Source organism: Amblyomma maculatum, chromosome 7 (genome assembly GCF_055883805.1).
Source record: "Amblyomma maculatum isolate TAMU_Amacu chromosome 7, ASM5588380v1, whole genome shotgun sequence".
In the NCBI taxonomy this organism is placed as follows: Eukaryota; Metazoa; Arthropoda; class Arachnida; order Ixodida; family Ixodidae; genus Amblyomma; species Amblyomma maculatum.
This window is the reverse complement of record NC_139350.1, coordinates 87,550,821-87,567,146: the sequence shown is the minus strand read 5'-3', so window position 1 is coordinate 87,567,146 and position 16,326 is coordinate 87,550,821. Positions and strand designations below refer to the sequence as shown.

General features: G+C 41.2%; 1 protein-coding gene across 2 annotated transcripts in view; it reads right to left on the bottom strand.

Annotated features, from left to right (window-relative positions):
- LOC146183895 (rab-like protein 6) overlaps window positions 1-16,326 on the bottom strand; it is a 97,606-nt gene that overhangs the window by 78,057 nt on the left and 3,223 nt on the right. For both annotated transcript variants that reach the window (XM_084609225.1, XM_084609226.1), the window contains exons 2-4: window positions 9,756-10,059; window positions 6,353-6,490; window positions 4,231-4,322 (exon numbers count right to left, since the gene is read on the bottom strand). In XM_084609225.1, coding sequence (XP_084465351.1) covers window positions 4,231-4,322; window positions 6,353-6,490; window positions 9,756-10,010 — 485 coding nt within the window. In that variant the 5' untranslated portion in view covers window positions 10,011-10,059. The remainder of the gene's footprint in view (window positions 1-4,230; window positions 4,323-6,352; window positions 6,491-9,755; window positions 10,060-16,326) is intronic.

Sequence of the window (16,326 nt, the reverse complement as noted above, 5' to 3'; positions counted from 1 at the left end):
TGCTCTCAACCTGGGTTTCAGTGAAAGAAATCAGCTGCGGCCTTGACTCCACGACCCCATTGCAACGGCAGGCCGATATGTCTGCGATGGTTTCTTCGTCCGCTTCAGGCAGTCCGCGCATGTGACAGTGCAAGCTGCAGCGATCTCACCATGCTCGCTGCAACCATCGCCAACATATCAGCCTAACATGGAACTGGCCTGTCGAGTCACGGCCGCAGCCAACTTCGTTCACTCAAACCACGATTGAGAGCACCACAATCGTGGCGCACGAATGCGCTAGTCATGCAATATTTTTTGTATTTTGGGGGCTTTCTTCAGAGCTCGGAAAAACAATTCCTGTGCGGTTTTCTTTATCCGAAATATATGGAATGGGGGTTTCAGAAGAGGCTCTCCAAATCTGCCAATCACATTTATTGTCTAAAACCTCGTTACAAGAGACACTCAAGGGACCCGAAAAAGTTGTCTCTTGTAAGCAAGGTCTCTTGTAACAAAAAAATTCTAAAAGCACTGTATTGATCAGTTTACTGCACATCAGCATATAAATGCATTCACATGCATTAACAGAAAATTGTTCAGGAAAGCTTAAAGAAGTTATTCATACTAGTATGTATTTTTGTCAGTGCAGAGTGTATTCCTTCCCAAATCCTGGAGGTAAAGCACTTCACTTTGCAAGCCTTCCTTTTGCTCTAATACCTTTGAAGCACTCTTACAGGCTCGTCACCCTCAGATGCTGACACTTTTCCAGTGAAATGTCCTCGTAGTCATCCTCTATGGCACATGTGCCATTTACTTGCACGAGAATTGCACACTCTGTAAGCTCTTCGGGAGCACACAAGATCCACATCTGCAGATACGAGTTCCTCAAACGATTCTGGTACCTCAGCAGCCTCTTGGATGCATGCCAAAGCTTTATCTTCAAGGAAGCTTTCCACAGTATCCATATATCCATGTATTAGCTCTCTTACACCATGTCACTACACTTAGCTTGTCTGAAACAGTTTTTGACAGCTTCACTTCTCAGGCCATTCCAGACACCTTGAAATCACCTGAACAGCAAACTTCGCACCAATTACTATTGTACAGCCTTGCTGCCAGTCGAGCAACAAGCATTCTACCAACCTTGTTTTATACAGCAACTTGACAGAGTGCATGATGCCTTTGCCTATTGATTGAAGGTAGGGTGTGGCATTTGGAGGGAAAAAATAACTTTGGTGGCTTTGAGCATGAGAAATTTGGTGCTGCAAGAAGCGTTGTTCACAAAGAGAAAGACATCAGGATTCTGAGCTTTCATCTTGTGATCCAATTTTAACAGTGAGGAGTTAAAATGCTGGATGTCATTCATGCATTTTGATTTGCTTCGTAGGTGACAGTAATGTGATGCCAGTGGCTAAAACAACGGGGTCGTTTTGACTTTCCGGTCATGAGGAAGCGCGCTCCTCTCAGTTCCTGAGATATTGCAACAAAAAGGATGCTGATATGGAACAGAATTAAGCTATGGGAATCTGAAGTGCGTCATGTATGAGTTGATACGCTTCAGCTGCATTGCATGAGCACACCTGGGTTGTGTCTCTTCTAAATAGTGAAGAAATTACTCTAGGGACCTGAAAAAGTTGTCCTTAGTAACCGAGTGTCTCTTGCAACCATGTCTCTTGTATGCAATGTTGTTAACATGGCAGACATAGGAAAACCAACTAAACCATTTTCAAATGTCTCTTATAACCAAATGTCTCTTGTAACAGTGTCTCTTGTATAGAGATTTAACATTTAGAAAGAATATCTCAATTACTGATTATTAACTGAATCATGCCTAATGATGCAAGCAAGGAGAATAAATTACAAAACCGACATACGGCAGCATAAGCATAATGCAAAAGTGCAGCATCGTAATTACATCCGACCAGTCCTACTAGGAGGAGTGAGGCCGACACAGCTGTGAAAGGCATAGCAAGAAAAGCTGCACTCAAACTTTTTTATTGCAGCTTCACACAATTTTGCCAAAAAAGGGCTGTTAGGTCATTTCAAAACTTTATCTGTTGTATCAGCCAGAATGTGCACATGGCACAGTAAAGAAAAACATGAGCTAAGTAGGTGCCCTTTAAGATGATCAATCCTAATTAAGTGAGTATAGAAATATTGCAAGCAAAAAGCGTAGAACAATACACAAGAAAACAAAAGATGGGAAGATGATAAAACAAGTCTTAGAAGAATAGGATAGTTGAGTGTTGATCTACTAGTAGTCTTCTTGTTTTTTGCCCATTTTGCATTGTTCTGTGTATTTTCCTTGCAAGATCATGGGACACCAATTTTTCCTCCAAACGATTGATCCAAAGTAACTAAGAGGACAAGAAGATCTTGTCCTGTACTGAAAGACTGCACATTCTACGCTACTTCAACTGAAAATTGAGCTTCGGTAAGCTAGAAATACCAACAAAAATTAACGAAAGTGTCATCATCATTATCAGATTTAAAAGTAAACTGCGAAGCAAATGACAGTTTTTTGGTTACAGATGAGAATATAGGCTACAATAGGATACTGGAGCCCTTTGCAGAGTAGACATCTCAAGTACAGCTAGAAGTAATAAAGGGAACGCACGGCCTCCACGCTTTGCAAAGCGCTTTGTAAAGCCCCACCAACAAAAGATGAGAATGGTGGCACCAAGGGTATGCTCGGAAAGAGCAGCCAACCAAGCTTACTTTGGATGCATCTTTACCGCTGATACTTATCACCTGTTGGTGACTGCGCATTTGAAAGCGTGGAGACCACATGCTCCCGTATTCCCTTTCATACTGCTTTCAGCTGTACTTTAACTAAGGAAAACAACAGGATGGAGCTAAACTCGGTGCTCCTTCAAGTAGAAGTCATTGAAATTTCACATGGAGCCCAATTCTAATGATGAGTACCTGCACTTTATGGGGATAAGATGAATTTACAGTTCCACTATTATGCCATTCATTCAAAACGCTTTAGTGCCTTTCATAAGCAATATCTGGTTGAATAACTCAGCCCCTTCCTCATTGCTTCAATAAACAGAATGGGAACTGCTACTCACAGTGCACAGTGCAAGGCGCATGACAGGGACAGAAAGAATGTACTGTATTATGCCTTCATTCCATAAATGAATGCCCTGAACAGAATCCTCCCTTAAACCTTTCGCTGTCGGGCGTTTCTCGTCGTGACATACCCCCAGTGTCGGCTTGGTTTCAAGGAACGAGCATAGTGATTTATTTTTTATTATGATTGCTATACAAATAACATAGTCAATGGAATATGCAAATTTTAATATTCTGCAGGTGTTGTTAATTAACATCATCATTATCAGCATGATTAAAATTTCGATAAATGAGGATAATATAAGAAAAAAACTGCTCGATACTTCTTGAGAGACCAAATCCGAGCTCGACTCATATTTATAATCAAAAGAGCCATCGCTCCAGCCTGCAGTCGAAGGTTCCGCACGGTCGGCCATCCGAAGTAACCGCGAGCACGGGGGGCGAACTTTCAGTGAACCGCACAATGGAGATAAATAGCACATTGTGAATTCCAGATGAAAGAGGGAGATGGAAAGAGGCTAAAGCAACCTCCTTTGCTGCTGCTAGCCGCAAGCAAGGGCGCAGCAAGAGAGAGCGAAAGCAGCGATCGAGTCATGTGTCGACATATTGGAGAGGCAGTGGCGTGAGCCCTTGGATGTGACGCGTCGTAGCAGACAAGGCCACAGAATAAAAATAAAAACCTACAAACCTGCGGCAGATGTCAGAACAACCTTTCAATCCGTAACTGCATGCACTCGCCACGAAACGCGCGCACGGCATGATCGCTTAGCGTGATATAGTAGCGCGTGAGGAGCGACCGCGTCCCCTAGCAAAGAATGTGGCGGGGGTGGGCGCGGTCGCTCCATACTCTTCAATATATACGTATCAACACAACGCGGGGCGAAAATACGAACTTGTAAAAAGACTTGACAGATGGCGCAGCCTGTCCAAACGCGCCAGCTTCGCGCTCAGGCGTGAAGTTTTGAATGCACGATAGAGAATGTACCGGTATGTCGCTGAAACTGTGGGGGGGAAGCGCGAAAATGTACCAGTACATTCGTGACAGCGAAAAGGTTAAACATTCCTATGTTGTCCACATTGCGCATAAAAAGCTCTACAAGGTAACCTGCTTTAGGACAAGCCTGAGTAAATGTTGCAGGTTCACGCAACCATAAATGACAAATCAGAGTGTGTTCTCACCACTGCTTTGTGATGTCAAGCATCATGACAACTCCATTTGTGCCTTTGTACACATCTATGAACTCGGCATCCAGCGCTGCCTCCTCGGGCACCTGCCACACAAGAGCACAGCAAAGGCATTCAGATGATATAAAAAAATTAAATGCCTTTCCGTTCCTATTTCCATACACTGCACAGTCACAACACAAGTAGGGAGGGTATGGGCACAACAATGGACCATACCAAACATATTTATTTTTCCACGTTTTAAACTACTTTGCAAAAAAAAAAAAAAAATGGCCAACACATTTGTAACTCTTGTTTGAAATTCATTTTTGAGCGGAAAACAGCAAAAAAGAATGATGAAACGCAGAGAAACAAGAAAAGCATACAGACGAGCGCTCGTTTGTGTGCTTTCATTGCTTCGCTTTCTTGAACCTCTTGCACTGACCATCCTTGTTTAAATGTTTCAAAAAGATCCCTTTTACCAGTGCATTTGTCATACACACCTGACTTCAAGCACCATATTTGGAATGCATTATTTTTTAATGCTTAGACAACTGCGCTAAAATAATATCAAAATGTGAAAGTCTGAACGATAAGACAAGCTCACAGTTATAGCCGAGGGGCCAAAACAAGGGTGCTTCTTTACTAAACATGGCTCTAAATATTTGTACTAAAGAGAGTTCACAGCAGGTACTGGGCAGCTAGAACAGGGCCCTGAATGTGCCTCATGCATGTCTTGACTAGCAATAGTTTATAATTGCAATGAAGTTGTGGAGAACACTTCTGTTACAAAAAGAGCTTTAGAAGAAAAGTTTGGCAACATAAAAATAATTCTCATTGAAATTTTGATCACGATGTAAAACATTTTTAACATATACATTACGTTTGCCAACCGTCATCAGCCTTAATTCACATTTTCCTTCCTCGTTCTTGCTTGCACAGTGCCAACGAAGGGACATTTCACGTGGTAAAGTAAGAGCACAGATTCACATCACGCTTAAGACTTCATTTAACTTACTCAGAATGAATGCTTCTTACACAGACGTCCTTCAGACTCATGCTCGCCAACATTCGCTAGACCAGATACACAAACAAGTATCAGCCCCTATGAGTCTAAATGATTTCTCTCTTGAACTCACAGAACTGTGACTGCAGTCCAGACATTTATTAGGCAATTCCGGGAAGAATGACACTGCATCACCTTAACTTGTGACCACTGGCCAAAACAAGAGGTTCTGTACAAACACCTGGTAGGCACGACACTAGCTTCTAAAGGAGAGCTTAAATGATGGCCCATAAACACAGAAAATTAAACAATGTATGTACTTGGTTTGGTACTCTACTCTGTTAGGAATTATGCGTGCAGTCTTGCAAATTGTGACTTTCAAAACTGATTTGCTACTAAAATTGAATTAATCAGAACCAATTAGTTTACAACACCAGTTCTCATTTAATACTAGAGACTTGAAGAATAATAGAAATGCTTGTCATTTAAGATCAGCAGCCCTCAAATTGTGACCAAGCGCTCTGTCATAAGCAGGAAAGCCAATTTCTTGAGGTACCCTTGGGCAAACCATAACAATAAAGCTGCAAGCCACAGACTTTTCTGAAAATATGAGGATAAAAAAAATGCACACCCATAGTTTTTCATACAAGCTCACTGGTTTTCTTTTCTCAGCTTGAAACCATAAGTAATGCACTTCATGCACTGAAACTCCTTAACCATATTCTACAAAGGCATTTTAGCAAACAACTGTAACAATTCCAAAAACTGCAGCCTTCAGCACGAACAGCACAGCTACATAAAAAAAGCAAAAAAAAATGAAATCTTGTGGTGGCCTAGTGCCTTTATTGATCATGAAATGGTTCTCCATAGGCCACTAAGTATTTCGCACCTCAGTTGTGCAAGGTAACACTACAAGAAGCAAGGAAGCCTCTTGAACTCCAGCATAAGCTGTCCAAGCAGTCCCACTCTGGAGTGAACCCAATGACTCTGGAAAAACTTAGAATCCATTACATATCTCCTCAGGGTAGCAGCATAACATAGGCAAACTGTACAGTGCAGTCATTACAGATCATTACAGATTAATATGCCATTTCCAAATACCAGATCTAACAAACTATCCCAGGCACTCACCCCTTGACCGTCACCAGCTGTGTTGTCCAGCTTGAGGCCTTTGATGGGCTTTCGCTTTTTGCCCTTGTCCACCACATCCCACACTTCCACTTTGACTATGTCGTCTGTGGCCTTGTAGCTCCACTGGATGCTGGCCACCTGGGGAAAGACGGAGGAAGTCAACACTGCGGTGAACACTTTGCTTCGTCCACCAAATGAGCGTACACAGTATGGAAGACCTGTGAAAAGAGATAAGGTTTAGCCTGCAAGTAAAAAAATATCAGCCCGAGAGACAGGCAACCTCTCCAAACTGAGTTCACTATTTAGGAATCTGCACCAGTTTTTAAATACTTGGAGAGAAGCCCATGGTCCAAACAAAGAAGCATGCAACAGCAAGATTTCTTTCTGTTGTTCCCACCTTTAGCAGTACTTTCTCAGTGATTTGCAGCCAAATGATAACAATGCCCCAGTAACACAACTCAAAATTCAAGCTGGAAGTTTTGCCATATTTCATCATCATCCCCAGTTAAACAGCACCCACTGCAGAGCAAAAGCGAATTTCTCCAATTAATACGGACTTGCACAAGCTGCATCCACTTGATCTCCGTAAACTTTGTAATCTACCACACTTCCCAGACTTTCCTTCCCTCGGAATCTGATCTTAATATCAAAATCTGACCCTTAACTGCAATTGGTTACCTTGCCTTCGCATTACATGCCCTGCCCATATGCCCATCTCTTCTTAATTTAAACTAGATTTTCATGCGCTTGCATTTTTCACTGTCCCAGGCTTTCCTTCCCTCGGAATCTGATCTTAATATCAGAATCTGACCCTTAACTGCAATTGGTTACCTTGCCTTCGCATTACATGCCCTGCCCATATGCCCATCTCTTCTTAATTTCAACTAGAATTTCATGCGCTTGCATTTTTCAAGGACCCATTCTGCTTTCTTCCTGTCCCTTAATGTCACACTTATGACTGTGCATTCCACAGTTCATCAAGTTTTCAATATAAGCTGAACCCTTTTTGTTAGCCTCCACATTTTTTCCCCATGTTGGTACCGGTAAGATACAGCTGTTGCATGGCTTTCTTTCAGGGTTACTGGCAAGCCACCATCCATGATCTAAGACTACCTGTCAAATACCATACTTACATGTGTACAACACGACCTTACGTATAACGTGAGAGCAAAGCTTGAGACCTCATGGAAAGAAAAAAAAAAGATGATAATGCGCTGCCAGCCTGTTCAAGCCAGCTATAGCTGAAGGCTCAGAAATATTAAAGATAACATGTAATGCTTAGGAAGCAACAGGTACACTGACATTATCAAAGAGGCAGCATTTCAGAACTGCACAAAACGTGTCCAGTGTATTAACGCGTGCTCCTCACAACAACAGTTGCCATCACAGCCATGTCATTACAGCTTTGTGTCTCTCAATGTTTTCTCTTTTTCAGCGGCCCGTGCCACCTTTCCACGTACACAGCTACTCTTTCCTTGATCCGTGCAACCCTAAAGCCATTTAAAAGTTGGTTTCTCCTGGCAGCTAGTCATCTCATAGTGCATCTTTCCACAGCTCTCTTGAGAAGCAGGAAGTAAAAAAAATGTTATATGTACCCTGGATCCGAATATAACGTAAGATGCGTTCTGAAACCAATGACCAAAAAAAAAAGAAGAATGTTTTATATTCTTGGAATATAAAATACTTCAATTCTGTTACGACTAATTACAGACAATTTTTTTACATTTTGGGAAGTTTCTAGAGAAGCCCTAAAATTGTAAAAGACTGCCTGAATCTTAATCATAAGCACGGTAGCACTACATTCCTGCACATCACTACTTTTCTGCATCATGGTAGGAACTGTTGCTGAGACCAACACATGTAGGACTTAAACACTCCACTGCTCTATGCTTACTCAAGACCACAGGTTTCTAAACAACTGCGTCCAAAGCAGTGATCACTGTGGATGGCACAATAATAGGCCTTCCCAAATACAGGCATGAAGACCGTGGCATAATGACGACTCAGCCACTTCACTAGTTGTACAGAAAAGAGGCTTTATGACAAAATTCAAACTTCAGAGGTCTTTTGAAAAAGCGCTAATCTCTATGCATCATGATACAGTAGAACCCCGCTATAGTAAACTCTGATACAGTAAAAACTCGGATATAGTAAAGTGAAACTGAAGTCCCAGTTCATCTTCCATAGACAACTGTACATTTCCCCCCCTTTAAAGACACTTTTGGTAAAAACTGGTTATAGTAAAGTGCACCTGGCCGCAGCAGCGACTTCCACGATATGACCCATTGGCACCCGCGCACTACCTAGAATCGCGAGGCAAAGGTTTTTTTTGTAGTTGAAAAGAGAAACGTAACACAGAGCGTTCTTTTAAATGGCTTTACCACCAGGCTTAGCAGCATTCAGGAGAAGCCTGCTTTACGGAGGAATCAGAGCCGTGAGGGAGAGCACGCAGTGCGTAGGAAAAAAAAAAAAAGCTGTCTACAAACATAGAAAGGAGGCGGTGCAGTCCGTTCAAAAAATAAATTATAGTAAAAACATTCAGAGCACTGTGCAGCACAAAGCATGAGGCAGCGGAAGCAGGAAATGGAAATGCAGCGTGTGCGGTCTTGCAGCACTTGACTGCTACGCGCATTTATCATTTATTGCCTTTTAAAAGACAAAAACAGCAAAAGTGACATCGTGTTCATGCAAGGCTTTGGTTTTCACATGAAATCATACTTGGTTCTATTTGTAGCTGTGTTGTCCTCATGCTTAAGAGGTACTTCCACACGATGTAAAAAATTTTATAACTGAAAAAAATTGCACAAAGAGATGATAAGGGAGAGATGGAAGGTATTTCGGGGTGTTTTTTTCATTAAGCAACAAGACATGTTCAGTAAGTGCCTATTTAACTGCCAGACCGCATCTTCAGGACCATGTCATCACCAACAACTGATATAGTAAAGACCCTAATATAGTAAACATTTTTGCTGGTCCCAGTGACTATAGTATAAAGAAGTTCTACTGTATTACTCTGTCATGCTCATGAAGCCCAGAGCCGTGTTCTCACTCTAATGTGTAAACACTTGCCGTGGCGACTCAGTGGTTGGGCACTTAGCCACAGAGATGGAGCAGCTGGGTTTGAAGCTGGCCATGCCTCGATAGAGGGGAAAATGCCTAAGGCACCTATTGATATTTGCAATGTAAATGCGCGTAAAATATCCCTAGGTAGTCTTTAAATTATTCCAGAGCCCTCCACCGCAGCGTCCCTCACAGCCAGAGTCAATCTGCAACGTTAAACTTTCCATACCATACCGTCTTTGGTGTAAACAACACAGAGATCTGAAAAGTGGGCATTTCACAGCAAGCAGACAAACAAAACTAGCAGCAGTGGCAGGCTTTGCCATGTGTCACCGCACCCCACCTGAATTTCGTCACTGGGGAGGTACTCGTCCTTGAACGGCTGTCCCTGCAGGCGCAGCAAGAGGCAGGACTTTCCCACATTGCGGTCTCCCTTGATGACAATCTTCATGTTGTACTGGACCCCTCGAGCGAAGCGCTTCTGCAGGCTCTGCTCCATGGCTTGCATGCCCGAAGGGGGCTGGTGCTTCCCTCCACTTGTGGCACACCCTCCGCCATCGCCACTGTTGCCCACCAGCTTCTTGAAAGCAGTCAGCATCTTGCCAGAACTGCTAAAGCCACTGCTCTGTCAAGAGGACAGCACCAACCTGCATGCAAGTGGCGACAATGCATTATAATGTCACGACCTGACAGTTCAAGCAGGTATAGAATTTCAGCTTTCTTCTCTCTTCCCCGATTTCATTACAACAACAAAAAAAAAAAAAAAAAAACCTGGTGACCAAGCAACGTAGTGGGCAGTCTTAAATGCTGGTATTTAGTCACATAATAGACATACTTTCTCCCCCCCTCAAACCTACGAAAATTAAGGGGATGCATTTATTACACTGGGTAAAATATGACAAAAAAATTAGAAACGATAAAACAAGACAAAAAGTAGGCTGCTAGAATAAATGCTTCATCTGCTTCGACTAACCTGAAATAAACATAATGCAGTTTTCCGCATGGTTTCCAATTTGAAAACAATAATAAACTTATCCCAATCCACATGCATAACTCGTGTGGCATCCACAAGTGTGTCCAAAAACGACACAACTAGTTTCACATTGCTGCAACTCTCATCATTCAGCTCAAAGCACAAGTGCAACAACCTGGTACAATTTAGAGCCAATGCAATCCAACTTTTGCTCTTGGTAAATATTGCGTGGTTCTTTATTTTTAGATTTGCCTGGCAGTAAAAGAAAGGAAATAACAAGACAGTAAAATCTAAATCATCACTTGCGTCTTCCCATGAAATGGCAAGAAATAGCGAATTTATTCCATATTAAGCTATCATCAACACTGCCAACAAGCTGAAAACGACTTTATAAGCATCGAGAAGGCGCTGGACATTGCAAGGGATAAAATATAACTAAATTCAGCAAATAATGAACCGAATTTCTGATGCTTACTCCTAAAAGGAAAGGCCTAAGCAATTCTATAAAACAAAACCATAAGCTCAGTTTTATATTTATTTTTATATTTTTGTTCCACAGAATGCAATGCTTTTTAGTGCCAAATATTTATGAAGAACTGAGTATTGTATTTAGGCAGTTTAAATGAAAATTGAAGAAGGTGATGTTTTTTAAATTTGAATCAAAATTTGAATTTGAATTTGAATCAATTTTAAATTTGAATTTGACAAATTTCGGTACGAGCTCTCAGGTTTATGTTAATTTTTATAATTGTAAACAATATAATGCTACACCTTTTTAGTCTCCAGTGATTCTGAGGTACTGAGGATTCTTCAGGGAGATAAGAAAATCAAATATGTTTTTTTATAAGTTACAACCAAACTTGTCCCTTATTTGCTTCAATAATGTCGAAATTTGGGCTTGTTGGTTCATACTTCCAAGCTGTAGCGCACACAAGACGAGGGAGTGAGAACGAAAGGACACACACACACAGTGCGAAAGCTTATTTGCTGTTTACGAAATTTGGCTGAATTTGATGAGAGCTTTAAATTTTACCTGAAATTAAGAACATAACTTTCATAATCAAGACAAAAAGTTTTAGTGACAGCAATGTAATTCTTCGTGCTAGAATGCAGGATTGAAAATCGTCTTTTATGCAGCACTTTAATCTTAGAGCAAAGTTTGCTATCTTTTACTAAAAAAATGTGTGGCATGAAAAAATGTTTTAATAACACTCTTTAAAGTAAAAGTTGCACACATTTATTGAGCAAAAAATAATGCATGACAAAATTTTAGTGTGCAAGCAGCAGGGCTCTAAACTTGCACCTTCTTCAAATGGCAAACACGGTGTTTTCCACCTCTAGTGATATAAGTTTTCTTTTTTTCCCGAGAAAATTACAGCATATCTTGCAAAGCTAAGGTCCATTCCTTTGTGTCTAGACATTTGCCCACCAGATACAGAAATTTCATCGAAAACAAAGCAATTTACTACAATATCTAACTTAGAAGGATACAACTGCAAGCCAGTTGGCAAGACTACAAAAACTATCCAGAAATCCTTCCTATGCTGTCCTGTGCCATCGCAGTTCTAGAAAGAGATAGAAGTGCTGTGATAATATAATTTGTTAAACTCCTGTGCTGATGTCTTTTTTGTTTAGAGAGCACTTAAATTTATGTGGCATCTGTGTTCTTGTGCTCTCAAAAGTGGCCCATCCTTAAATATGTGAAACTAGTTTTCCATGCATGCACCCTTTACCAAACCACTTGAGCATAATTTTAGCCACAGAACCTGCACCTATTTTTTAAGGCGAGGTCATCCCAAAATTGTTCATAAATGTGAAAAGTTTGTCTTGATCTTGGGGTTTAACGTCCCATAGCGACTCGGGTTATGAGAGACACCTTAGTGGAGAGCTCCGGCAATTTCTACCACCTTCACAGAAATATTACCAGTCTGTGTAATGCAAGATTTGGCGACAGCAGTTTTGGATGGTGAATATGGTACTCTCTAATACCCCCCCCCCCCCCCCCCCCACACACACACACACACACCTTTTCTTTGACAGAAAGTATGATGTTAATATATCACTGTGTTTGAACCTATAAGCGTGGCACATTACAGTAGCCCTTAGAAACTGTCTTTGTAAATGTCACAACTATTACAAAGCATGCCACTTACATCTGTATCTATTCTAACTTACCAATACCTCTTCCAGTTTCACTATTGTTGCTGCTTCTTGGCTTAGTGCTACTTTTCACAGCTGTTTATGTTCTTGAAAGGTGCTGAGTAGACTTCCACAAATTATAGGAGTATGTCTTGGCCTATATTACGATCCCTTGTTCTAATACATAGTAACATGGCTAGTACCCATCCTTGGCACATTGAGTGTCTGCTACAATTCTACTCGGTGCACTACCTGAGCCTGTAACAACAGGACCCCACAGGACCATGTCAATGATCATCTTATAAGCTCAACGCTGCAAGCTCAAAACTAACCATATTGCATGCTTTTAAAAGATGTCGATCAAAGTTGTTTTCAGAAGTGAAATTCCCTGTGTCATTCACCATTTGAGTCGAAAGGAATAGCAATGGCCAGTGTTAGCACAGACATTAATAACTTTGAAAGACAACAAAAATAGGACTAACAAGTGGAGACCACTGTAGTAGCTGCACAACTTCATAATGTATAAAAAAAGAGGAGAGGCCGGACAATTTGCCCACAATGGAACAAAAGAGACAGCAGTATGTCCAAGCAGAAACAACCGAACGCTAAAGGACGACCCTACTTTTCAGACACTTGAAAAAGCCAGACTGCAGAGTGCGCAGAGATAAAACCAGACCATCATAGCCAAACAGTATACATCAGCCAACAATACACCCACCATACCTCTCCCTATCTCGTTTATCTCATGAATCACTGCTGTATTTTTACTAGCCCTGAGTGCCAGCATGTAGCACAGCTAATGAATACAGTTATCACCACCACGCTGCATGATGAAAAAAATGGTTTCTTAGCCTCAGATAAATATAGCCTGCACTCACACCTTTTTCCAACTAGCTATAAAAACCAAGTTACACAAGGGTGATTCATTGATGCCATACTGACCAATAGATTTACGATGACACTTCCCATAGAAGGTTTATGTTTAACAACCATGAATTACATTCCTCACTGCACTCTATGCAAAATGAGCTTCAACAAATGTGTTTGGTAGGCCACAGTGAATGGTCCTGATGAGAGGTTATGCAAAATGACACTCGGAGCATGTGACAAGATTACGATGACCTCAAGATTCAGAAACCATGACATTTACGGCCTGCCTTGACTTGGTGCAAGCATTTTTATATACAGCTATGGCAGTTGCCTCTTCTGTGGCCATCACAAACACATACAACTTATGGCTTGACAAAGCAATGATTAGAAAAAGGGCCATTCATGTCACTTCCCAGCATGCTGTTAAGCTCTCAAGAGAATTTCCCCTTAAAGAAAGCCCCTGTTAACTTACAGCAGGTACTAATTCCATGTAGGCATTTCTAAACCAAAACGAGAGAACCACAACACACTTTTTTTTTTCATGTTTCAACATTCACTTATGTAAAGTGATGAACTAATCAAATTTTGACATGAGCAAAGCCTACTGCTAGTCAACAAAATGATTTCAGAACAATGTCAAATGCTCACATAACATTCCTTTTGTTTACATTTCATTCCAAATTCCATTTAAACCTAATTTCCTAAATTCGAAATTTCCAGAGCCCTTCGCTAAACCACCTCTCAGAGCCTGAGTTGCTCTGGGAAGTTAAGCCGCACGAACCAACCAGACCAAAATTTCATTCCTGCCCTATTCAATAAAAAATGCGGCAGTTAGGCAGAAAACAGCATTGTAGCAGCTACTGCTGATAACAATATGCAGGCTAGACACAACCGTTACTACGAAGGAAAAATTTGCATTTTCTGTAACCAGCTTGAGCTACTAGCAGAGGGAAGCACAGCATGCCAGCTCTGGCATTAATCATGGTGCCAGTGGTACCAGCGAATTCTGCACAAAAGCGAACTCATATCTGTCTTTCTCACATTACAAAAGTGCTATCCATTCAAAGCTTCAGCCACCCACACCAATCTGATCTACAGATCTACACATTTTGGATATACTAGATTTCAGAATGTATGAAGAGTTTGGAGAAAATTACAAGTAAAAGGTTTGCCTAATAGGCACACACCTAGGTCAGTAAGTGTGGACATCCTGTGCAGTGATCCACATTTATATTCAAACCGATGCATGCTGTGTAAGCATTTGTGGATTAGTTCCCCAGACATATACTTCTCTATAATGCGTAATGGCTAACAAATTATTGAACATAATTTCAGACGTTCCCCATGAGAGGGGGCTCAATAAATAAGCCCACAGATGCCATACACAATGTTCTGCCTGTGTGGAAACTGTGCACTTTTAGGAGACTGAGTAGCCTTAAAAAAGAAGGATGCCAGCGCTAGCACCTTACAGATGGTGTGACTACTGCAGGAGCACTTTCCCTTTTTGCCATCAGGTATTCGATGCGCAAAGATGTTCCAGCGCGGACTCTGCTCTGCGACAGTGGGGCGAAGCCTCATGGGAATATATCCCTCAGGCTGGTCCCATCTGGCCTCAGAGCATGTCTCCTGCTCTAGCGTGGACCAAAATTCGATCGTAACTCTGAGTCAGACAAGCTTGGTTTTTTAGCGTATTTGGCTGCTAGCTGACGTAATTGTTGTTGAAACAATAAATGCCTGTTTGGTCAGCATGTGTCGTTCCTTTGCTTCTAACGACAGAGCCGGCCATGGTCAGTGTGCGCACAGTATTAATCAATATCATGAAGTAGGGTCACCAGTATGAAGAGTTGGCTGCGAATAAGCAAGTCAAACATATTCATCCCTTTATTCTAACCCCACAACTTGTGCAGTTATTTTCAGTAATGCAAAAGCCCTGTCTGGAGAAGTTCTAAACTGAAGTCTGAATTACATGAGCACAAAAACCACCTTGACTACCATGAAGGATGCATGCAGTTTTCAGCAATCTTTTCTCTTTCTTTTTCTATTCATGGCAGTGCACAGATATTTTGTTCCATTACATCCTGAAAAACTTATTTTTAACAATAACTATAAATGAATAAACTTGCAGAAGTTTTGTACAAAGATTGCAAAATATTGGCGATATGAACAATTCTAAGTATTGCACAACAGAAATTGTAAAATGCAAGTTCACTATTACGCAACAGCGTATTAGGCTCGTTCTGCCGAAAAACCGTCGCCATACCTCACATTTGAAATATCATGTAAAAAGCACACTGGAAAACGTGCTGGAAAAAATATGCACATAATTTTGTATCAAAACTCTGACGCATCCATTCTTTGTGCAAAATTCAGGGCGACATCATACTGTTTCACTTCCCATTTAGCATCCATCTGCTAGTCAAGTTCGAGGCCAGTTTGCGATAAGAGATTCGAACCGACCACATATTTACCTCCAATTCAATGCCGTTCATTGTAAACGCAAGCATCCACCAAGGTGTGAGAAAGATACTGCGACTTCCTTCATCCGAAAACCAACTTAAACAAAGTGCTTTAAGAAATTAGACATGATAAGGCGATATTACAGGGGCTGTCGTGTCTAATCTTAAGGCAAAGCGTAAGTGTTCCCCTAGATTTTTTTTTTCTAATCAACTTCTTCTGAGGTTGCAGCCACCACACAAGGTATGCTGCAGCTATTTCAAAATTTAGTGTCCATGGATTACCGTGAAAGCTTACATCAAATATCAAAAAAAAAAAAAAAAAAGAAACAAGCGCTAGCAAATGAAAAACCTTTTATACATTCTAACAATAAGCAAAGAGGAAAACCCAAGAGCAGAAGACTAACCAACAGCACTGCTCCTTAATGAAATCACAACTATTTTGGCATAATACTACACAAGAGCCACATGTGGCAGCC